General features: G+C 39.7%; 2 protein-coding genes across 6 annotated transcripts in view; one reads left to right on the top strand and one right to left on the bottom strand.

The window, feature by feature from the left end:
• HEATR5B (HEAT repeat containing 5B) overlaps positions 1-18,569 on the bottom strand; it is a 56,686-nt gene extending 38,117 nt beyond the window's left edge. Inside the window, exons 1-16 of the mRNA XM_062490257.1 lie at positions 18,451-18,569; positions 15,730-15,898; positions 15,081-15,292; positions 13,484-13,592; positions 12,688-12,837; positions 12,034-12,205; positions 11,497-11,654; positions 10,273-10,522; positions 8,568-8,723; positions 6,949-7,199; positions 6,388-6,499; positions 5,028-5,180; positions 4,641-4,740; positions 4,160-4,269; positions 3,144-3,307; positions 939-1,114 (exon numbers count right to left, since the gene is read on the bottom strand). Coding sequence (XP_062346241.1) covers positions 939-1,114; positions 3,144-3,307; positions 4,160-4,269; positions 4,641-4,740; positions 5,028-5,180; positions 6,388-6,499; positions 6,949-7,199; positions 8,568-8,723; positions 10,273-10,522; positions 11,497-11,654; positions 12,034-12,205; positions 12,688-12,837; positions 13,484-13,592; positions 15,081-15,292; positions 15,730-15,855 — 2,399 coding nt within the window. The 5' untranslated portion in view covers positions 15,856-15,898; positions 18,451-18,569. The remainder of the gene's footprint in view (positions 1-938; positions 1,115-3,143; positions 3,308-4,159; positions 4,270-4,640; positions 4,741-5,027; positions 5,181-6,387; positions 6,500-6,948; positions 7,200-8,567; positions 8,724-10,272; positions 10,523-11,496; positions 11,655-12,033; positions 12,206-12,687; positions 12,838-13,483; positions 13,593-15,080; positions 15,293-15,729; positions 15,899-18,450) is intronic.
• A 220-nt stretch (positions 18,570-18,789) lies between these two features.
• GPATCH11 (G-patch domain containing 11) lies at positions 18,790-24,328 on the top strand. 5 transcript variants are annotated; one of them, XM_062490253.1, is made up of 8 exons: positions 18,790-19,138; positions 19,234-19,457; positions 20,309-20,350; positions 20,430-20,550; positions 21,254-21,344; positions 22,482-22,586; positions 23,377-23,458; positions 23,987-24,328. In XM_062490253.1, the coding sequence occupies exons 1-8, from the start codon at positions 19,098-19,100 to the stop codon at positions 24,040-24,042; spliced, it is 762 nt and encodes a 253-aa protein (XP_062346237.1). In that variant the 5' UTR covers positions 18,790-19,097; the 3' UTR covers positions 24,043-24,328. The 5 variants fall into 5 exon arrangements, with proteins under 5 accessions (XP_062346237.1, XP_062346238.1, XP_062346239.1 ...); XM_062490254.1 differs by having other exon boundaries at positions 19,234-19,460; positions 20,309-20,354; positions 20,437-20,550; XM_062490256.1 differs by having other exon boundaries at positions 18,791-19,142; positions 19,234-19,460.
• Positions 24,329-24,333: the final 5 nt, after the last annotated feature.

Genomic DNA, 24,333 nt, shown 5'->3' with positions numbered 1-24,333 from the left:
GGACCAGAGTGGAAAAATGCTGTCTTTCCACTACCATTTAAAATAGTGTTAACCTTCATATTTATTTTTCTGTTTCTACTGTTTTTCCCATTTAATCTCCACTCCTACCCCCATACTTCCCCAAAAAACATTACTGGGAGGAAGAACATTCTCTAGAAGATACCAAAAACAGGAGTGTAATGAATAATCTGCATTCTTAATTATTCAGCAGTTCCCAAGCTACATCTTTTCACGTTAACAATAGGTATAGACCAAGGCGAATCTCAAGTTTATTCTGCACTTACTACAAAATGAGGGTGACTGCTAAGGAAAAACTGCTTCCATAAGGTTTGCACTGAAAGATGATTTTACTTTGAAATGCTTCTTAGAACTGCTTTCACTCTGTGCTCAGGGACAAATTGCCTAAACTGAGTAACAAGATTAGTCCTGACAACTCATAATTCTATCAAGGTAATGTGGAACACAATGGAAAATACGTTGAACTCCATTTCCTCTTTCTCATTGTGCATATAGTTCCTTGCTGACTATAAATCAAATGGTCTTGTGGAAGCCAAACAAAACTCATTGGAGGCCCCTGCTATTTTCAAGGCTGATTTGAAGTTAATTGCAATGGGTACTTTTGCAGGAAATTTTGGTTGCAGAGATATTATTACTGTTAAATACAGTATGAAAAGAGAAGAATCTAGTCTCCATCTCTGAACACTAATCTTCAAAAGAGACAAAACTGAGGAAATCACTTTATTTCCAAAGTGACTACACATATTCTGGAATCTTGAGACACAATGGGCATCAAATACTAAACTCTGAATTTAAAGACAGCTGATACCTTAGTCAATTATTATTTCAGGAAAACAAACAACAAAGAAAAGTTACCAACTTCACAGTATCCAGAGAAACAAGGTATTAGGTTCTGAAATTGAACACTGATGTAAACTGACCTATGTTTGTAAGAGACATGAGGAAAAACCACGCCAAAGAGAGCCACAGATGCATCAATGACAGATACTCCTAAAGGAAGGGGACCAGGTACAGCTTCACCAGCAGGGATGCGTAAATAAATAGAAGAGGGATCATGTTCCAGAGCACCACTTCCAGACGCACTGTTTGGCTGAAGCTGCAAAATGCCACACAACATGAATACCTCTGAATATACTTTTGCACACAAAATCTGGGACTAGAGATAACCAAAACACATATGCAGCAATTAAAACAATGGAATAGCTTACAAACACTTGAATAAAATTGCAGTATCCCCATTCATACACGTTAGCATTTATGGGGTCAGCTGAGTTCTGAAGGGTCAAAACCATTAGCAGCTAGATGAATACACAAGCTATGGCTTCTGGTATGAAAATCAATAGAAAAGCAGATTAATTCTGGTACTAATAGTAGCTTCTGAATCATTGATTATGAAGTGCCATTTCAGAAAGAAGGTTATTCATTCACTCTCTGAGCACAGAGTTACAATACAGTGTATTAAATGATCAGTTTTGGCTGCAATAATGCCCTACACAGAAGGTATTAGAAACAGTACTAGAATTATTAACTCTTCCATCATCAAGAAAATACTTTCTAACAATGATTCTTCCATGAAACACTATTAAACAATCATCTATTTTCTCTGAAGTTGATGTTTCTATCAATTATTTAATTGTGAAACAAAATTAGTCTAGTAGGTCCGTATTCTTAGAAAACCAGAAAACACAGCAAGGTTTGTTGACAACTCTGTATCATTAAATAATAAAACCTGACTAAGCACAAGAGAACCATAGAATGACAGAAAGTTAGAGGTTGGAATGGATCCTAAAGATCATCTAGTCCCAGTGCTCCCCTGCCATGGACAGGGACACCTTCCACTAAACCAAGTTGCTAAAGGCCTTATCCAGCCTGGCTTTAAACATTGCCAGGGTTAGGGCATCCAAAATGTCCCACAGCAATCATTCCAGTTTCCCACAACTCTCACAGTGAGAAATTTCTTCCTAATATCTAACCTAAATTTCCCCTTTCAATTCGTGCCTGTTACTCCATGTCCTATCACTACAGTTCCTGATTAAGAGGACTCCTCCACCTTCCCTGCAGACCTTCTTCAGATTCTGGAAGGTTGCTGTGAGGTCTCTGTGCAACCTTCTCTTCTCCAGGACAAACAGCCCCAACTCTCTCGGCCCATCTTCACAGGGGAGGTGCTCTAGTCCCTCTTTCGACTTTGTGGCTCTTGTCTGGACTTGCCCCCAACAGTTCCATGTCCTTCTTATGCTGGAGACACAAGAGCAGAGGGGCAGAACCACCTCCTTTATCCTGCTGGCCACACTGCTTTTGATGCAGCACAGGATTTCACTGGCTTTCTGGGCTGTGAGCACACACTGCCAGAGTCCTGTGACAGAGTACAGATCTCCACTTACCAAGAGCACCACTGCTTTACAGGCAGGAAGTGAAAAAGAAAAAAGGGGCAGGAGGGAGTGGAAAAATCTCTGGGGATTGAAGACTGCACTGGAAGCCTACTATGTCCTCCACAAAAAAAAAAGGAAATTTGTAAAACTCTTTTGCTTTGACATGCTGATCTTGGCTCAGAAACAGCTTCCCACACCCTTGGTATCAGTCTCAGCTTTTTGGATCTGCTCCATCAAACCTTCTGAGCAACTCCCATTATTAGATGGCTGTTGTGAAAGAGGTGTTTTTCAGCCAACAACATTGTGTCAACACTTTCAAATGAAATGTAAGATTTCTCACTACGCCTATAAAACCAGTTAAATCTTGTTTGGCTATAACTCCATTTGCAATATTGATATTTGACAGCAGTTTCATTATAAATCATTTCTCCTAGTTCAAAAAAATGTATATGAGAACAATTACACTAGGCAGATTTGCGGATGGGAAGAAATACTGAGTTTGTTTTTTTAAAAGAAATTAGGCTGGCTCATTAAGCACAACCCTAATGAGCAGCATAATGCAATTTATATCAGCTGTAGGTGGTTTTTAATCAAAACAGTACTTTGTAGATGGAAGCACTGACATCTAAAAAACCTCTGAACTAAGACTAAAAACAAGGTATGAAGCTCCAGTTTTAGAAGGCTTCCCCCCCTCCCCACACACACACACACCACACAGACATGGCAGATAATTCATTCTTCAGGTTTTTTTGTTACCTGATCTTCAATTGATTTATGATCTGTTTCCTGCAGCCAAGAGCCGAGCAGGACACTATCATCATAGTGACAAAGAGACCTTAGGAGTGATGTGGTTGTATTAGCAGAGTTGTCTGTCAAAGTAAATTCTGCCACCAGCTCTCGAAGAAGTGCATTAAATGATCCTAAAAAGACAGACATTAAAAAGAATCATCACTGCTTCTTAGCCAAAATATGTCAGCTAATGATCAGGAGTTATAAATGTCCTATTACTTCAATTTTAGAGGTAGCTAACAGAGAAGTAAACCTGACAATACTGGAGTTAAGAGCAAGGCTTCAAGTGGAATTGTAGGCTCTCAATTTCAAAATCATGGGTACCCAAATGCCTAAATAATACGTAAGGCTGGAAACCACTGGAAATCATCTAAACAACAGACTGGGCCACCCTTACAGAATGACAATCCAGATGTAGAAAAATATCTCTTCATCCACAAGATAATATAAACATAATGAATTAACAAAAAAACCAAAGAAAGGCAAAAAGTTAATCTTTCAGACCATGTGACAATGCTTTTGGCAATTTACTAATAGCAGATCTGTGTAATAGATCAAATCAGGTTTAAAAAAGAAAACAACTAAACCAACCAAACAAAAAAACCCAAATGTAACCAAAACTAAACCTCCATTGCCACATCTGTCTTTCAGTATACTAAGAAATAAAAGTTCTCTATCTTTTAAGTAACAATGACTTAAAAAAAAAAAACATTATTTAATCTCAGACCATGATCTCCATAGCTCTCAATCCTACAAAGGGGACCATAACTGCTATACTCCAAATGTTATTCTATGAATGCTTTGCAATACTCATGCTCTGTAGTTATACTGTCAAGATGGCATACAGAAGATGAGGAATATAGTAAAAAATTCTTGGAGATTCCTGGAATTGTATTTTGACTCTTACAGCTGCTTCAAAGAGAAGCATCACATGCACTAAGTAGAATTTTTACTTTAACAAAAACTGTTAAAAATTTATGTACCTTCATATGTCTTCGGAGGCAATAAAGCCAATATATCATAAAGTCTTAAACGAACCATAGCTGCACTGGCTTTCAGATGAGCTCCATGGGCTTTAATTACTGATGGAATGCTATAGAATTAAAAACATAAAAGAGAAGCCAGAAATGTTGCAGTTACAGAAAAGAGTATTTTCAGATTGCTTTTCAAACTCTAGGCAAGGCAAGAAAACAGTGTTCAGAGGACTACCCTGAAATGTATCAATTAACAATACATTTTCAGAAGTAATTGTACAGGGAGAACTTTCATTAAAAACCGAACAAAACCACAACATACGCTACCATAAATCAGTGACGTGCACCTCCTCAAAATACCTATTTTAATTACACGTGGGGCAGGGGAAAGTGCAGACACCAAACCACAAAACCCAACTCCAAATTAGTTCTAGTATTACAAGACCAGGAAAAGACAAAAGTGAATAAAGAGCAAAAACTGCCTACTTACTGTGACATCATTGTCATAGCACATTCTATGGGTGTCATCAGTTTCCTGATCACATCCTCAGTAAGGAGCTCAGGGCAGTGAGCAACAAAGCTTCTCATAGCTAATAACAAAACAGTTTAAATGAAACTTCCACCGAAACAAAAAAATATAAGACATAAACAAGACACAAATTCTGAGAATATCAAAATAGCAGCAATTAAAAATATTTATTCAGACTGTGATCTGTTCATAAAATAGTATGCCAAAACCAGGACATACTGATGAAAATCTGACATATTTTGCTCATTTTCAAAGAAAGAGGGGAAGTTACAAGAGTTCTCTCTACAATACTTGGGATCATGTTTTAGTTTACTGTGCAGATATAATCTCAAAGTCTGAATTTCTTACCACACAGAGCTCCAGCACGGCCTTCCAGTGTTACTTGCCAGGTGAAAGAATCTCCTCTTGCCTTCTCTGCTTCCAGCTCCTTCAGAGAACGTGGAAACACATTTCGCCATAGCAACAACATCTTAGGCAGATGATACCGGACAACAGAAGGACCTGTGTAAAAAATAAAGTGACAGTATAATAAAAATGTATATTTAAGTGTGAAAAATCTGCTGTGAAGGCTTCTGCTCTCCAAACTATTTTTGTCTTATTTCACTTCTCTTCCTTTTTGCTCTACTTGGAACAATGAAAACCAAATTAAATTCTTTCTCATTCCGAGGTTGAAAGTGTGGCAAATAAGTACTATACATCACATCTGCTTGTGGGTATCAGTCCTAAAAGAGGAAATAGTAAAAAGACAGTTTACCATGGTATGACATGACAGTAGGTAAGGTAGTCTATCTTTTTATTCTGACTTCTAATTTTTTCATATTAATTTTGAAGGCAGGTTCTTTAGCCTACTCTAGCCTGTCCATAAAATAAATGGAAAAATAACTGATAGCTACTGATTATGTAAACTAGTTTAGCAGTCAAGGTTTTTTTTAAACTTCCGAAAAAGATCCAGTGCAAGTACATTAAGAATATATTGGAGAACAACCACAATAGGAATACACTGTTAGAAAAACATGATGATAAACTGGTAAATGAGATGATTTAAAGAAACAAGAAGAAACACAAGTGGTATTCGTGAGAGATCGAAATACTGCAAAATGCATCTGAACTTTATAATACTGTCCAGTATAATTTGTCTCAGAACAGAACAGAAAAGAACACCACTGCTGCAAAATTTGAGAGTATACTTACAACCTCTCAAAATGCAGCTTGTGATACTTCTGTAATGGCAGGTATGAACATGAGGCTGGCTTTTTCAAAAGAAAACTGAAGGGCTTTTAAACTGACAACACTCCTACTCAATGCTGTTGCCTATCTAGAGACACACATGCAACTTGTTGGAATGCTCACTGGGTTTCATTTACAGTCCATTTCTTCTGTACCACAGTATTAAGGAAGGAAGAGTATGGGCAATTTTGTCCTTCCAGAGAAGGACTAAAGGCTGGGTTTCTAAAAACAGAATAGAAATTTTTTTTAGGTATGACACCTTCTACCATACTTCAGCTTAGACAAGCACTAATATTTCATTTCTCCCAGCACAATGCTGCTGTAGTAAATGCACTAACACTCTGCTTCCCCTTTATAAATACTCTTGTGCTGGATAATGAGCCCATTATGTGTAAAGACCATTTCCCAGAGTAGACAATCAGAAGCGTTGGACAAGCTTTAAAATAATAATTTTTAAAAAAATCAAACCATTTTTACAAACCTAAAGTCATAAGTGCTCCAAGTAAAAGCCACCCAGCTTGAGTCCGCTGCAAGGAGAGCCTGCTGTTCTGCGCAGCCGTTCGTAACAGATCCTCAGCAATACTGACCACCATCTGCACCAATGGCAAAACACGTGGGGGTTTAAAACATACATGAAGTCACTGCAAGCTACTTCCACTTGTTCACTCTTACAGACTAAAGATGTTCTCAAACTGTTTGAATCGACCTTCCACAAAGAATGAATGTAGATTACATTTCATGCTGATGATTAGTGGTTTTCATAGGGTAACACAGACAGTAATAGTCTCTTCAGCAATTATTTCAGCACTTTTTCAATATTTCAATTTCTCTTCAACAAATTTGAGAGAGAAAGAGAGGAAAAGAGCTGTTAAATATTGCAACTGAGATTCTAAAAGCACGTGCTCTGGCCACTGCTCTGGCACAAGGTACAAGCTCTATTTCAACAATGCTTTAACTCATTAGAACGCCACCCATTTTGCAAAGCTTTTTACTTGTAGATAAAAGGTATCTTTTAGTACACTCAGATGAAACACTATCTCACCTTTCCTTTGGCGTGAGGAATGCCTAGAGGACACTGATGCACACCACCTAGCAAAGCAGCCATGGCAAAACTGTAGCCACTAACAGCTTCAGGGGATGACTTCAGATTGTTGAGTCTTTCTGCACATCTGTCTAAAAATGGAGTCAACTGAAAGGGCAATGCCACGGCTACACAGCGCAAGCACCAGGCAGCAGCCAGTCGAGCAGCCATGCTGGGATGAAGAAGAACTGAAGTTACTGTCTCCAACAGACCTACAGAAAGGAGAGTTTGCAGTCTTTAACTTATGATGCACTTTTTAATATACATATGCTTTTTAATATACATAGACAAGTAAACTGAGTCAATGCTAGACAGTCAATGTGAAAATTAAGACAGTCCGAATTAAAGCACTTGAATTTGCTGACTTTTCCTTTTCAGCAAAGTTGGTAGTTGTTACCAGCATTATGCTGCTCCCCATCAGATTTTGCCAGCAAAGGTGGAGCTGTCAGAGCCACAGCACTGATTCCTACAACTTAAACACTGAAAAGAGTTAGCAGTGCTATATAAGAGAACAGGCACTGGATGAGCCAATACCCATAGTATTTTACAGATTGGCAATGACAGAGTAACAGTAACACTGATCTTCAGGGTTTGCTCCACAGTGTAACCAAACACATGCCATAGATGTCACTGACTGCTATATCCTGCCTTTGACCTGGTGCTGTCCCCCCTTCAGCAAGTTTGCATCCTTCTACATTCTCCAAATTTCTGTGCCTACCTAATCCCACCTTATAACTGTACCCTTCAATCTGTCTCCACACCAACACTTTCTTTAGTCCAAATATTGGCAAACTTCTGCTTCAAAGCCCCCACTGCTGCTTGTTTTCTCTGGAGCTAGTGAACAACTTCTACTTGCTGAGTTCACGGCAGCTAGCATAAATAATTCTGAGATACAGTCCCCTCTGCTCTTATGGGACACAACTGCCAGAAGGAATAAATATGAGCAGTCTTCCCTACTCCAAAGATGGCATAAAATTAGCATGGGAAGAATGTCACATGCAACAAGACAACAATCTATATGATGAAAAGACTAAATAAGCTCCCACTTCCAGTGGAAAAAAACATAGGCATCCACAAATTCAGATATTGAAACAAACAAGAAGAAAACCCAACACAAACCCTAGTAAACTCCAGCCAAAGAACTTCTTCTTTTAAAGGGGCCTACCAACAGTTTCATCTCAACAAAATACTTTTGCCTCCCCACAGAAATTTGGTATTTAAAGGTAATACTTTTCCAGGAGCAAATATTTCAGACCTTAAATAGCAAAACAATTCTATGTATTTATTTCCTATAGAACCATCATTGTAAACAAACCAATACCAAAAATTACCACTTCACTCACTCTTAAATCTTCAGACAGACTCGAATCAAATTAGCTGTTTAATACTTGGTGAAACTTGAACTAAAGCTAGGGCACTGGACACAACGAGCTGGACAAATGTAGCTATCTGGAGTACTACAAGAAGTACCAATTTCATAGATTTATTTCTTTCACATTCATTTATTATTTAACTAGATTTAATACTTCATATTCATTGCTCAAATGCCTCACTTAATCTATTCCCATGTATTTGCATACCAATAGAGGGTTCTTGAATAAGAGGAGATGCAGTGGCATTCAGACTCTGAACCAGACTACCCAGTTCCTGGAGGGCACACACCATTACGTGCTGGCTTGCAGCTACATCAGCAGCTCCTGATTTATTTTCACTGTTAGCATCATTCACTACTGCTTCTGCAGAAAAGAAAACGAGAGTGTCTTGCTTAACTACCATTTGAATCCCACCCTGAGCGTTCAGAGAACAGAAAGTGACAGTTCCATTTTGACATCAATCCTACATTAAAACAAAACCACAAGTCTGGTCACAGTGAGAATTTAAAAAACAAACATATTCTGCAGGAAGAATTTTACAGCTATCAGCCAAACACAGTTGTCCAAAGACCATAAAAAACAGATGCCCAGCAGTTACTAGGGACAGCAGAGCACTAAGAGGTAGGATAAACAGTGTAACACAGTAAAAGCACTTACACAAAATACACATGCTGTATGTATGTATCTGTATGCAGGAACAAAATATACAATATTGAAGTATCTAGGTTCTGCATACAAATTTGCATGCATACATGTTCAGTGAAACTAAAAAAAGAGACCTTTAGTAAATAATTAATCACAATTTCTAATCATGTCAGTGTTATCCAACTGAGTTCCTCAATCCCACAGTCTTTTCTCCTACAAAATGAAGCAGCAACCATCTCTTCAAAAAGGGACTTCAATACCAGCTTAAAGGTTGTGTGTCCACTGCAGAAGAAATTTAGAGAATGGTGTGCTGTATATGAAGGTAAGCAATTATTACCAAGTAAAAACCCTCCCCATTTTTCAGCACATTCATGAGAAATCCTCAAAAAACTGAAAATTCTTCAAACTATCCAAATACACAATTGAATTTCCTGCAACTTTGACAAGGTGGCAGGGGGAGTATTTTCTGTGACTGTTTCTTCTCAGAAACACCATTTTCAATAGACTCGTTTCCCTGGAAGTAGTACTTATGGTAATGAGAAATCTTGTTAAGTTCCATGCCTACCCTATCAAAAAATAGTTACAAGAAGAACCTACAAAAGTTTCTAAGTCATTTTCATTTCCGTATGCTGAACAGTGTTTTCAACTCAAATCAGATGGCAGCAGAAAAGAAAGATATGCTTGATAAATTAAGTGATGTGTATTCCCAATTTACTCTTTTAAATATCCAGCTTGAGCTAACTCCTTTTGTAAGAAACAGATGCCAAGAGAGCTTTGTTAGCCCTTTCAGTGATTCCATATTCTGCAAAGATTTGCAAAGGGCTCACATTCTTCAGGTTACATCATTTTTGCCACAAAATCCAATTGCATGGATATTACCACGAGAGACACAAGGACCTACAAGATCTTGACCTACTGGATTTTCAATATTGTTAGTAAAGAACTCTGCATATACTTAAATATGAGGCATTTGGCTTTCAATACAATCTATGCCAAGATAGATGGTAAATGCATAGTTTTCTTCTCTACTTCCATTCTAGGCTTTTGGCAATGCATTTGCAATCTCGGATAACGAGCCAGTGTCATACAATCACTTTTGAAGCAGAACTCAACCTCTGAACATTTGAAACAGAAAGCAGATGAACTATAATTTCCTGTAAGAACAAAATTATTCCTCACAGTAGAAGAAAGCTGAAAAATGGCTGCCTTGGTAAAATGACAGTAACTTTCAATTGGTCTTGAATCATTCAAGAAAAATGGTTCTCACCCACTGCCTTCATTTGTTTACCAATGGCTTGACATATTTCCTTGGCAGCTGCAATCTGTGCTTTCTCCCCCAGCAAGCTGCCCACAGTTGCTCTCAGGATAAAGGACACGCATCTTCGAGAGTAAACAGCCTCCACGTGGGTCTGAGTTGCACGAGGATGGGAGACCAGATCAAGCACATGGGACAGAAATGTAGCAAAGTTGCGCTCCAGCCACTGCCCTCCCAATGTTGTAACAAAGACAACGTAGGCCTGCAAATCCAGAAGTCACACAGCAGCCCCATTAAAACAGAAACAGAAGACTATGTGAAACTGCAGCCAGATTTGAGTATAATGCAACAATAGCAACAACATTAGTTAGCAATAAGCAACTCTAAACTAATGAGGTTACTCAGCATGAACCAATTCAGTATCCACATCTTTGCTGCTGAAATCAACTTCCTCCAGTGCCAAGAGTAGCCCCTATACTGCGAAGCATAAAATACCCTTTTGAATGACAGCAAAAAAGCCCAGTTAAGTGCTTTAAATGTGCCTCTTTCCAAAAAAGTTAAGAACACCATGTAAATAAAAGCAGAAACATCATGTTCCAGTTCACAATGAAAACCCGGCATATTCACAAAGTGCACCTGAAAAAGGCTGAGCAAAAATAATGGGTTTCACAAAAAAACTTATGACCAAAGAATCTGGATTCTGGGCAGTTACTGTAGCATATTGAAATACACAACAGAGTGAGAATATTTGAATTTGAAGAGATGCTGCCACCAGGTTTCCCTCTCAGACAAGAGGCGCTTCCACATTCAGAAGACTTCACCTTCTCATGAGAGATATATGAAAAGAAGAAATGTAGTTTAACTAATCTCAGCTGCAGCTGAGAAGGGAGCCACAAAGGGCTAACAGAGCATCCTCTCTAAAAACAAAATAAATTTTAAGAAGGAACTGAAGTCTTTAACATACTAAATTTTCAAATATTTTTGCAAGCTACTCTCACCTGATACACACTGATCAAGTAAGTTTTCCGTAACTCGCATTTTAATCTATTGTTACTGCATATCAATAATAAAAGAAAGTAGATAGGTGAATGATACCTCGGGTACATCTCAAAACAGAAAAGAAAAATTAAATCTGTAAATTGATTTATACAGAAATACAGAAAAGAAACATGTATTTTTCCTACTAAAAGGGTTACAATTACGTATAAATTTTACTTCATTAAAAAAATTACAAACCTGGGTAACACCAACTCGCACTTCCCTATTGACAGATCCTCCTACTTTTAACATCTCTCCACCACTCTTCAGGAAACCAGATCCCCCTCGCAGAAATCCTGTGGCCATGAGCTCCAAGACCTCCTCAAGCGTGGCTCTCTTTACATTTTGCCGCATCACTTTTTAAAAAGAAAAGTAATAATTTGTTCTGAGAGTTCCAATCAACACAAGCAATGATTTTGAAACCTGACTTATTAATTCAAAACTGTCTTGCAAAAAACAAATCTACCCAATATTTCAGATAAAATTTTCTTGCATGCTTAAAAAATAAGCCATTTCTCCCAAGTGATTTTTGATAGTTTGCTCGGTCTTTTCTTTGTATGACTACAACAGAGATTCTGCACTCTTTCTAGCTTATTGTTTGCAAAAACAAACAATCCATCTACAAGCTTCCATCTACTGGAACAACAATGTGTCGTGCAGCACTGTACCATGTAACATGGTACTGAAGGTTCAACTAAGACTGCCAAAGTAGACATGGAATCCAACGGCTTGTACCTGTTGCTTGTTTTGGTATCAGTGCTGTAGCCATGACTGTCCCCAAAAGCTTTGACACTGCAACTCGCACACCATAGTTTGAGTTTTCCAGAGCTTTAAAGCACAGCGTTGCAACATTCTCTAGTTCAGCTGTCCACATGAACACTGCTTCATTCTGTAATTCCAGCAGACACTGTAGCAAAAAACAGACTTCCTAAGCACCAGAAGACCATTCTTCCATTTTAGCAAAGTATCAGACTGCAATCATCAAGTTTAGGCAGAAAATATTTTAATAAGAAAATTTCGATAATTAATTTACACACACTCTACCATATGCCAACTACCTTAGCTGAGTAAACAATCAGAAGGGTCATGGAAGAGGCTAATACATAAATTAAAAAATTAAAAGAAAGCTTAATACAAGAACCATGTTACCAAAAACCTCTCCCACTGAGGCTCACAGATAACATATTCATCTCTTTTGGTTGTTTTTTTAATCAAGTGGGGAATACAGTACCTGTGAAATAAGTCAAATGTCTGAGCCTGCAGTGTAAACTGGTAAGGACTTACCTTGTCCAACTAATTACCAAATTTCCCTTCCTAAACGACAGGTCCCAGTTCCACTGCAGGTACTCGGAGCACAAGAGTTTCTGTGACTGGTGAGAAGACACCCACCTTGGCCACTGCACACCGCACAGCCATCGATCTGTCCGTCAGCAGAGACCGGGCATTCTTATAAATATCACGGTGACAAGAAGCTGCTGCTCCTCCAAGTCCATTCAGGACTTTCTGCAAACTCATCAGGATTTCACTGCGGCCCTGAGACTGCACGTGCACAAAAACATTTATGCAAAAATGTGGACACAGCAGTTACATTAAGAACCAGGTGTACACTTCTGCATTTTCCTGCTTCCATGCAGGAATGCTTTTGCAAACATTGAAAACGAAGGCATAGATAACTGATACGTAGCCTCTTTTAAACAGAAGTAAATATCCACACAGTCAGTATTCCAACCTGTTCCAACAGAACTATTTGCATAAAATCAGACCCACTCAGACAGCTCAGGATATATTCTCTCATTATGATGACACACTCTCTTTTCAGGACACAATGAATTCGACTCACATGCAGAGTAACAACTCCCCTGCAAAATCTTAAGTATTCATTATTTATTTTTAACAACTGAATGTTTATTTGGAGTACATGGGCAAAAATCCTAACACAGTAATTAGAAACTACAGATACAGTAATTTCTGAATTTCAGTTACTGATGCCACTATGAAGCAACTATTACAATATTCGTATGACAAAGTCTAAACTCTGTGCAGCAGACTTGAAACTAGCTAGGTAAGTAATTTGCATCCTTCAGTGCAGAAGAAAAACAATCTAAGCAATTTGGCAAACACCTCTGGAGGAAGCAGGTTTCAGTTTAGAATGGAATTAAGACCACATAAATAAACTGAAACTTACCTCTGCACTTTTCAGGGACTTTAACAGATTATTCACTGTTTCTGGAAAAGAACTACCCAGCATTCTGCCCATTTTTTCATAAAATGCTCCAACACATGCCACAGCAGCCCTATGAGAAAACATAGAAAGTGTACACATACTAAAGTATCATCCAAATGAAAACACAGTTAAATAGAAATGTATGTTCTGATCAACATTAAAATATATTTGCTATCCACTACTTATACTGGCTGTTTAACACAGGACATTTAAATAGTTTTTTTGCTTACCAAAAAACCAACAGATAAGTTGCTTTTGATATACAGCTTTTAAGAATACAAATGTATTTTAAAGGGTATTTCTATAGGATCTACACAGAGTGAAAAATCCTGGAGAAAACAAGATAGGCTGAATGATAGATGGTAATGTATCCCGACACATTTTTAGAGATACCGAATTATGGGGTTTTTTCAAGACTAATAACTTAAAATGCAGAAATTATTGCATAACACAAGAAAATTTACAGGCACTGTAAAATCTCTGGATCTCTAAACAGTTATTTCCATGTTTTTCTTGCTCTGCCATTTGAGATTAGCAATATTTACTTATCACCACATTGCAGTTATATACACAAACCATTCCAGGACAGTCACAGAAGCAGCTCCTGAAAACAAGCACTTTTTCATCACAAAGGAATGAGGCTTTTTTGAAAATCTGTCACTGCTGGTTAAATAGTTTTTTAGCGAAGTTATGTCACAAACTCCTTACAGCCTCCCCCATAATGGGCATGTGTCCATTAAAAAACATTCTGGACTATGACTCAGTAGCATAAATATCAGAGTATATTATAGCAGAAAACACTTCTGCTTATACAAGTTCCTCACACAGCTGCAAGAGCTAGAAATAAGAGGACAGTATCTGCCCAAACAGTGACTATTTCACATTTTCTTGTGAAATCCTATTGTTGTCATAATGTCTGAAGACAAGACCAAATTTGAGCTCACTAGACACCATGAACATATGAAGCAGTACATGGGAAAATACCAAAAACAGTTTCAGTGAAAGTTGCTTGTGGAATTAACCAAATTCCTACCAATGGGACTTCTCCTCTGACTAAAGACAAACCAGATCACACATCCATGCACAGACTCTGCTTGAGAGACATGGTAGGGGAATAGAAAAGGCAACATTTCATGGGGAGAGAAACTTGAATATTTGGTTACAATTCTCTAGGTTTGACAGACAACACTCTGGTTTGACAATCTGCAGGTTCCACCTTTAATAGGGTACCTGAGCACAATCAGCAGTAATTCCACTGGTGGAATGCCTTAATTAACTGTTATCCTCTCTATGCCATAAGCAGGTGAAGAGTCATAACACAGTACCTTGCCTAGAGAAAACCATTTCACATTCACATAGACATGTATGTGTCACCTTTGAGTCCCACCCTGCACCATCTCAATCCAGTGCTTTTCTCTGCCATCTGTATCAAGCATATGTAACTCCAAACAAGCACACAAAACATAAGTAAACATAGTGTGCCCATATATAGGCAGATTCTTCTGCAATATCCAGGACTACTTGGCTTAAAAATCATTCCCCTTTCCCCAGAACATACAGTTTTGTGGGCAGGTAGGCTGCAGTATCATCTTTGCTCTTGATGATGTCGTTACACTTGTCAAGTGTCTGAAAAACAGTAAAAGTGTCTCCAATGCTGTAGAGAGCAGCAAGATTTTTTGCAAGCAGCTTCCGTGTGGGTGGCCCAGGGGAACTGCTGATGAGTCCTGTTAGCTGTTCTACAAGTTTCTTCTGTTTTTCCTTGACATCCGTCTGTGAACAGGCCAAAAACAAATAAGAAAAGTAGTTTAATCCTCTGTGTTGCTTCTAACACCCAGAAAAATCTACAATGAATGGAAGTAAATCTTACAACCACTCCCAATTGTATGTACCTCAGCAAATTGCTTGTCTCAGAGTGATCTGAGAGACATTCAACAACAGCAGAGACTAATGCTAAATGCTCAGAATTAGCTGCTGTCCTATTACATTTTTACTTTTTAAAAATACTTACTAGCGGCCCACATTGACTGCCTACAATTAAACACTTAAAATCTACAAATTAGCACAGAGACTCTTCAGGCTGAATCTGGAACCATACAGGTACCATCTGGCCATTACCTGTTAATTTTCCCTAGCATGAAATTAATACAAATGCTTCTTAAAATAAAGTTTATTTAGAAAAAAGGGGAGAAAAAAGCCTATTAAATTACCTTGTTGGCAGCTACCAGCACTTTATCCAAAAATCTCAACCATTCAAAGATAAAAACTGGTCTCTTTGCTTCTGTGATTTGAGCTAACGCTTCCTCGTTCAGTAACAAACTATGAGCCAGCTCCATAATGGGTCAAATTCCAATTTTATTGCAAAGTTGTGTATAAAGTCTAAAATAAAAATGTAAATATTAGGATCAAGTGGAGTACAACAGTACAAAGCTTTGAAAATCAAATGTAAACATGCAGCTTGCTTAGACTTGTCTCAGCTAAATAGCCCACATAAAAGCTACTCATATATTTACAAACTGAGTCCATTCATTAGTATTTCAAGGAATGGAGCTGTTAATTGTAAAAAGAGCACCTACAGGCAATTTCAGGCAAACTCTCAGCCAAGGAAAATATACCAAAGTCCCTGTTTAAAGTTAAGGAATCATCTCACTGTCTCTACTTACATGACATAGAGAAAGGATTGTTGCAAGTCAAGACCCTTGAGCACACTCCCAAAGCTGGGGCATGAACTTGGCCCCCTTGTCAACACCCTTCAACAGGCAAGCTGAGATGAGCCTACCACAAGTAGGAATTTCCAGCCAACGTCAGTTTGGGAGAAGCAGGAACAGTAACAGGATTTGGCATCACCGACCTAAGATATCTCTGATCCCACTAGTCTTGCTTTAAGTGCAGGACAAATAAGCTCCCTGAAATCCAGCAAGCCTTAAGGGTGACAGCCTAGAACACAAGCAGCAGCCAAACTACTGCAGGTCTCCCCAGCAGGCAAAGTCCTGCAGATGGAATGCTGGTGATCCTGCTCAGTCAGTGGGGGCTGGCACCAAAGCACTACCAAAAGTGCTCAGTGTAAGAACACACTGCCAACTTCATCTTAGTAAACCACCTGAAACAAAAAGCGTAGCTATTCAATGCTGAGATGACAGAAGAAAAAAGCCGACAAAATTTACCCAAAATCACAACATTATAATCAACCACCTTCAGCAAAAAGAAACACAAAAAAGCAACCCAACCCCAAAACCTGAATACAGCAATACTGAAACTAGGATCTCAGGCAAAACAGAGAAAGCAACACAACTACAGAGTATTATGTAAGACATCAGCTTTCAACAGACATTATCTTTTGACAGCTGCACCACTCCACTTGTGGTCTCAAGAGCTCACAGCTGCTTCCTCATCCATGGTCAAACTCAAAAAATTCTTTAAGTCACTTCATTTGACTTTTAACTGAATTTTTTAAACAGCCCCCAAAAGAGACATTAGTAAGGTGACATATTAGTACTGTATTATAGTTCTAAATCTACCTGAATGATTTGGTCCTAATGAAACTAAAACATCACAATCTCTTTAATGCTACGATTGTTCCGTGCACTTCAGCACTTTGCTATAACTGTATGCAGTGAAAAATAAGCAAAGATGAAAGAGCCACATATGGAAGCACATACAGCCCTCCATAAATCCTCCAAAGACATTTTCTGCCGGGTTTTTTCGGCTTTTTCTTTACATTTATAAAGAACTAAGAAGGCATTGCCAGTCAATAAACTCTGACACATCACCTTTACACGACAGCAGAGATGCAATGAATGATGGCACTGTGATTCTTTGGATATCATCCCAGAGATCTGCACTGCTTGTCACACTCACGCAGCACATAAGTACCCCAAGTACTGTTGGACAGCACAGCTCATTATTCCTTTTCCTCCCCACGTAAAAGGTTTCATTTGTCCCTGGCCATAAGAGCCTTGGACACCTTATGCACCTTCCCCACGCTCCCATACCGCTTAATCAAAAATGTAGGAAACACAAGCTCTAAGCAATCAAACCTGCACATACATTCAGCTGTGCTGGTGAAGCACAAGGCATCAGACACAAGAACAACTCCACAAATATTCAGCTAACTGAAGAGTCAAACATAGATCTACTCACGCAGACAAGCCAAAGCTCACTTACACTGGCCAAAGGTCTGCTCCAAAAGCAGTGAAAAGCCTGCCGAGTTCTACCGATCCTGTTAAGGACTAGGTCTTGCTGTGCACGTTACAAGAAGTAAATACACTGTGATCCCTCACAGGATGCAGAGCCAAAGCCGATCAAAGTCAACCAGCAGCTAGTGAGGTATGCTGGAGCATTACACAGATAAGAAAACGTCCAGATGTGCTAAAATTCCTTTCTATTCCCCAGCTCTTTTCCTATGCCTAAATCAACTATTTGCACTTCATCACGCGTGCACTTCAGGGGAGTGACAAAGCCGAGAAACAGCAAGTTTAGGCGAAGTCACAAACTGAAGTCACCCCTGAAGGACTCCATCAGGTAAAAAGGTTTTCACGCCTGGGTCCCTCTACCTGCATCGGCGACTTTAATAAGCTGCAGCAGCTCTCAGGGTATCATACCTGGTTCTGAAAACCCCTTAGAAGGCGGTACTGCCGCGTCGCAGCGCCGGCCGTCAGGGGACGATGCCCAGGCAATGCCGCCGAGGAGACGCAGCCGAGGGAACGCGGCCCGCTGCCCTCCGAGCGCGCAGCCCCGCCCGCACACCGACCCACCGCCCGCACAGCGACCCACGGCCCGCACAGCGACCCACGGCCCGCACAGAGACCCACGGCCCGCACAGAGACCCACGGCCCGCACAGAGACCCACCGTCCGCCGCCAACGCCATGGGAAGCGCGGACCCTGCCCCGGGGCCGGGCCGGGCCGGACCGGGTCGCTTACGGTTACTTACACTCCTCCCGTGCGGCGGCCGCGTCCCGCCAGCTCCGGCTGCACCAGGCGCGACACCGCGGCCCCGGGGCCGGACACAGACACGGACACGGTCACGGACAGGAGTGGGCGCGCTGCGCCGCGCTCGCCCCCGGCCGCGGCACCATCACCGGGGGGCTCGGCCGCTTCAGCCCCCGCCGTGCCCAGGTCCGGCGGGCGTGCAGGGGCGTTGAGCAGGGACACGAGCGGCGTTGCCCCAAGCCCGGCCCCGCAGCAGCCCGGCAGTGCGGACACACCGCGGCCGGGCAGCAGGAAGTGGGAGAGGCGCAGGCGCCGGCAGGCGGGGGCGGTTCCGCGCAGGCGCAGCGGTGAGGCCGGGCCGGGGTCGGGTCGTGAGCGGTTCCCGGGGGGCTCCCGCGGCCGTCCCTGCTCCTGGCTGCAGCTCGGCTGGGCTCCCGGACGTGGAGCGGCGTTCACGGCCGGCGGTAGCGGAGCCCGGGAAGGCGCGCTGTGGGCTTGGGCAGCCCGGCCCGGCGGGTTCAGGTTTTCTGTCCCTCGGCTCCTCCGTCCCCCGCCTCCTCCGCAGGGGACGCGCGGAGAGATAAAATGCTCGGTAACCCGCACTGAAGGTGTCCGTAGGCGAGGCGTCGGCATAGAGGCGTGCTAAGGATGGAGGAAGAGGAAGACTATATGTCTGATTCATTTATTAAGTAAGTAGGTACTTCTTCTTTTTTCCACCCCGCTTAAGTCATTGTAAACCCTTTAAAAATTGCTAAAAATGTTTGCTGGAATTACTAACTCGCAGACAGGATGTAAGGCCAGGCTTGCCCATGGTGAGGCGGGTGAAGGAAGCTATTCAGAAAGAAGAAAAGCAAAAAGAAGCCAAGGAGAAGAACAGGCAAAAAAGCATAAAAGAAGAAGAAAAAGAGAGACGTGACTTGGTACTGAATAGTGCATTGGGCAACGAGAACAAAGGCTTTGCTTTGCTCCAGAAGATGGGCTACAAGAGCGGCCAGGCCCTTGGCAAAAGTGGTAAGTTTGTCACTCTCGGGAAGTGTGTGTCTGTATTCAGTTATACCTTAATATTTTACAGACTGTAGCTGTAACTTCATTTGTTGGCAGCCATAGCATTACACAACTGTGAAGGTGCTGTGACAGAACAAAATAAGAGAGTAAATCCCTAAAACTGAAGTAAAAATAGTACAGACTATTGAGAGATGCAAGGGAAGAGATGGAGGCCGTACTTGCAGCTCAATAAATGCACTTGCATACATGCATCCCTGCAGGAATTGCATTAAGGATGTTTTGATGGTCATACACAGCTAATAGTGTTCAAGAAAACATCAGACCCTTTTGAAATTTATAGTTGGATTTTGAAAAAGAAACAGTGCGCACTGGCCTACCCTTATAAAGCCTTAATAGATGAACTAAAATCAGTAAAACAAGGAATCGGTAACTACTGTGCCAGTTCAGTATCTCTGGCAATGAACTGAACTGTGAATGAATCACAATTAACTGGCCCAGATAGATTCTTTTTATTCTTTATCATTGTTGTGAGATTGCAGAATGAAAATGTTCCAGAAGGTGGTAGCAAAGCTGTCTTCATCACAGGCATGTTACACCTGTCATGTTGACACATTTTCTTTCAGTTTGGTCCTGTCATGAAAAAAGGCCATAGGATTCTAGCTGACAAGCCAAAAAAAGAGAGGGAGCTGTGTCATTTGTACTGCATTAAATGTAGTATATTGATTGGGAAGTTTTCAACTTCCAAGCAAAAAAACTGACAATAATGGCAAAAGTAGCTTGCCTACTTGAATATACTGCACAAATCATTGAGAAAAACTCAGTTTTTTAAATTGTCTTATTTTTTCTCTTCTCAGGAGAAGGCATTATCGAACCTATTCCTCTGAACATAAAAACAGGTTTGTGGTGCTTTCTGACTTGTTTAGTTGGATATCAGAGCCTCTCAACTGCTTACATTCATCTTTTGAACTTACATAGGCAGAAGTGGGCTTGGTCATGAGGAATTAAAAAAGCGAAAAGCTGAAGAAAAACTGGAAAGCTATAGACTAAAACTCCAGATGAAAAAACAAGCAAACGAACAAGCTGCAGATCAGTTCAGGTAAAGTCATACAACTGATATTCCAAGCAATGTCTAAATAGCAATTATTTTATGCTTGAAGTTTGGTTATTCTTTTAATGTGCTACTATTTTTGAATGTTTTGAATGGAAGGTGGAAGTTACAGAGTAATTGTTTCTCAGTTCTAAAGCAAAAGCAGATGAACACTGAAACGTTAAAAGGATGTGCTGCACCATTTAGTTTTGTAATTGTTAATAATGCTAACAGTATACATACTAACTTATTTCAAATAATATGCAGCTTTTTATATTGAAGAAACATATCTTTTGAAATATAAAATCCAGAGACATTCCTGAGCAATGTTGGTACAATTGTTTTAAAAGTCAGGGTATGTTTTTAGAGATTGTGTTGTTTTGGTTTTCTCGTGGTTTTCTTGTAATATATGGTGTAGAGAAGCTTAGGAAAGCTTGTATCTTTTGCAGAACCACATTTTTATGTCTTAAGAAAACCTGATGAAGAAACAGTATAGCGTGGTCAAAAAAGTATCTTGAAGGTATAACTCCAAAGAAATACAAGTGTGTTCCCACAGAAATAATGTCGGAATGGCTTCTTAACTTCAGTGTTTGGGTCCGAGAAAATTAGTAGGAATAGAATCTTAGGTATTTGGGTTTTGTAAAGCTGTGGACTGTAATGCATCTGTCACTGTGTGTCTGCCTGCTTACTTACCTCTGCTTGTTCTTAACAGAGTAAGATTCAAAACCAAACAAGAAGAACGCAAGATGGAAGGGGACCTGCGAAAAAGCCAGAGGGCCTGCCAGCAATTAGATATGCAAAAAGTGAGACCTGTGGGGTTTTTTGTGGGGTTGGAAGGTAGACACAGAGGTTAGAGATACAGGCTACAATGTAGTGGTTCAGTTCTTGGAAGTTCTCTAAAATTGTGGAGTAACTATCTTAAAAATCTTGATGTTTGGCAACACTTCGGTCCTCTTAAAATATTTCAAAGTCTATGTTTGTACCATTAAGGTAGTTGAAGGTGCACACCAACCTCACAATAACTTAGGTGAGGACCTGTGGTTTTGCTTTTGCATTCTTGTGGTTACTTCTGAGCTGTTTGCATATCTTCCAGTAGCCAATATCAGACCATTCTCAATAATGGTGCTGTTTGCTTCAGGTGAGGGAGCAACATCATCACACAGTGACTGACATTGGGAATGGACTCTGGAAGTCATCTTGTTCAGCCTTCCTCCTCAAGCTGAGTCACTTAAAGCAGGTTGTCCAGGACCAGGCAGATCTTTAGTATCTCCCAAGAATGGGGATCATCACTGAGGGAATCAGCAAAGTACTGTTAAAAAAAAACAAACAAAAAAACCTTCACAAAACTAAGTACCTTCCACTTGCAAGGAATAACATGGGCAGTAGCAGTGAACTACTACAGGTTTTTGCCACTGGGAAACTTAAAGGGTTTTTTGTTTTCTTTTTCTCTATTAACTGAGTAGAGGTTAATACCACCTCACAAGTTCTGCTGAGATTGTTCAATACTACTTAGTTTGCTTCAGATGAAGTCAGCTGAATTAAGCTTAGACCATCCTTGTTTACTTTTCTTCCTTTAACTTTACCTAAGGTGTATTAGGAAGCACCATATGATCTCTTGATAAAATAACTTAGGGCAGCATGTCTTCAACTGATAGACAAGGTTATCTGCTTACTGGCTTACTGTGCAGTCATGCATGTACCAAACATAGATGAAATATAACTAGATGTTAGCATTGGCATGAATTCCATTGTTAAAAAAAAAGTGAATAATCCTTCTTGTGGACTGCTGTGCTTACCTACAGCTTTAGCAATTCTTGGTTATACTATACATGCAAGTTTTAAAGGCTAATAGCTCACTTCCTAGACATTAGTTTTATCCAGCACCTTACAAGAAAATTACAAACACAGATAACTTCCATTTAAATCCCTTGTTTTTTAAGGATATTGATGTTCCCAAGGAGACGTGGTTTTGGATAGAACCTGAAGAGGAAGACAAAAAGGACGAGGAAGACAAGGAAGATGAATGCACAAGCTCAGACTTAAGTGTAAGCTCTTTAACTAAATTAATTGCTCAATTCAGAATTAAATTTGATATTCCTTGAAACAGTATGTATATATACATGTATAAAGGATGTATGTATACATGTTTCCCACACTGTAGTAAAGGGCCTCTTTGTAATCCCAGAGCAGTGACTTCTATAGCAATTAGATGATAAAATATAGAACATGAAACCACTGATTTACTGCTTATCTGTTTTGAAGCTGATCTTTGAAAAAAGTAGCCTAGAAATTAAATTCTAAACATTTTTGTGCCTTAGCAAGATACACAAGATCACAGTTATTTGCTTTTGAGTTTTCATTTTGGATGCCTTATCTCATGTCTGAGGTTGAAGTTGAGAATCACTAATGAATTTCTTAAAATGCTTCATAGATTATATCAAGGTAGACATTGGAAATATATTTTTAAGAACTAGATTCCACAGCTGTTGTTAGCCTTATGTGTTTGATTGGCAGAGACTAGGTGTGAAAAAGTCCACAAGAGATACCATATTCATGAAGTCAGATAGCTTAGTAATATTTTTAGCTCTCTCTCTTCAGAGCAGGTTTCTTAGCTGGAAAGAAGGATAAACAAACAACAGCAATTAACGTTCCAGAGATCATGAATTGCGGTGCACTCTTCTACAAATGTGGGAAACTTCCTGTCTTACTGATATACAGTCTTGTGCAGCTTTTCCACAGCATTAGGTTAAACACTTCATTTTAGCAAACCTGTAGCTCAAAGTGGTTTATGTCATGCGTGCCCCAGGTCATCACATACCTGTACATAATCTCTAGGTATCAGAAAAGCTACACATCCTGACGGTCTATTTGAGAGAGGAGCACTTCTATTGCATTTGGTGTGGAACAACCTACGAAGGTGAGACTGAACCAAGCTTTTGTATGCAGCTACACTCCAGCTACAGAATAGATCCTTTGTGTTTCTCTTACTGCAGCTTCCAAATCTACATAGCAAATTTACCTTCCAGGCTGCTGGTCCATATCGTTACTGTTAGCCAATTTTTAGGTTTATGTGCAGAAAGACCAAAAACAACAAACCAAAAAAAACACATACAACAAACTACAGCCAACTATGCTGACATTTATTTGAATTTATATTATAATTTAATTAGTTTTGGGAAAAACTAATTCAGATATTAAAACCAATACCATAATAAGCTGCAAAAGCTGGCAGGTGTTTCTGAAACAATTAGAACAACATCCAGTTTCACAGCACCAAAGACAGTAGAATTTGTATCCACTGTTTTAAAACAAATTTAAGAGTTACTAACTTATAAAACTTGAATTCTATTTAATCTGTTCTACATGGATTCTAGAAATATTTCTAGCAACCATTTTTTCCTTCCCTGAGGTGCAGTTTCTCACTTTTTTTCTGCTTATCCTGTAGACTCTGAAGATTTATCTTCAAACTGTCCTGGAGACAGTGCTGCAGATCATGACTAAAGCCAGTCTAAAGGAAGGAGCCCTGATAAGTATGTATGATTCATAGTATCTTTTAAAAGGCTCAAAGCTGTGCCATACTCAAGAATTCATACCAAAGTATGCAGAAGAAGAGTTTAAGTTGACAAGTTAAATTTACATTTTCTGTATGATGCACAATTTAATAGGAATTAAAACTTGGTAATTGTAATTGAACTAACATAATTGAGAGGTAGGTTGAGTCTTTCACATCTTTGTTTATGCACTGCCCAGCTGGTAATAAAATTTAAAATAAAATATTGCCTAATCACTTTG

Source organism: Cinclus cinclus, chromosome 3, assembly GCF_963662255.1.
Source record: "Cinclus cinclus chromosome 3, bCinCin1.1, whole genome shotgun sequence".
NCBI lineage: Eukaryota > Metazoa > Chordata > Aves > Passeriformes > Cinclidae > Cinclus > Cinclus cinclus.
This window is presented reverse-complemented; position numbering and strand designations above follow the sequence as displayed.

Coding starts and splice junctions, on each gene's coding strand:
- GPATCH11 (XM_062490252.1), top strand. CDS start 19,098: ATGGAGGAAGAGGAAGACTATATGTCTGATTCATTTATTAA. Junction 19,461..20,308: donor CCAGGCCCTTGGCAAAAGTG/GTAAGTTTGTCA, acceptor TTCTCTTCTCAG/GAGAAGGCATTATCGAACCT. Junction 21,345..22,481: donor AGCAATTAGATATGCAAAAA/GTGAGACCTGTG, acceptor TTGTTTTTTAAG/GATATTGATGTTCCCAAGGA.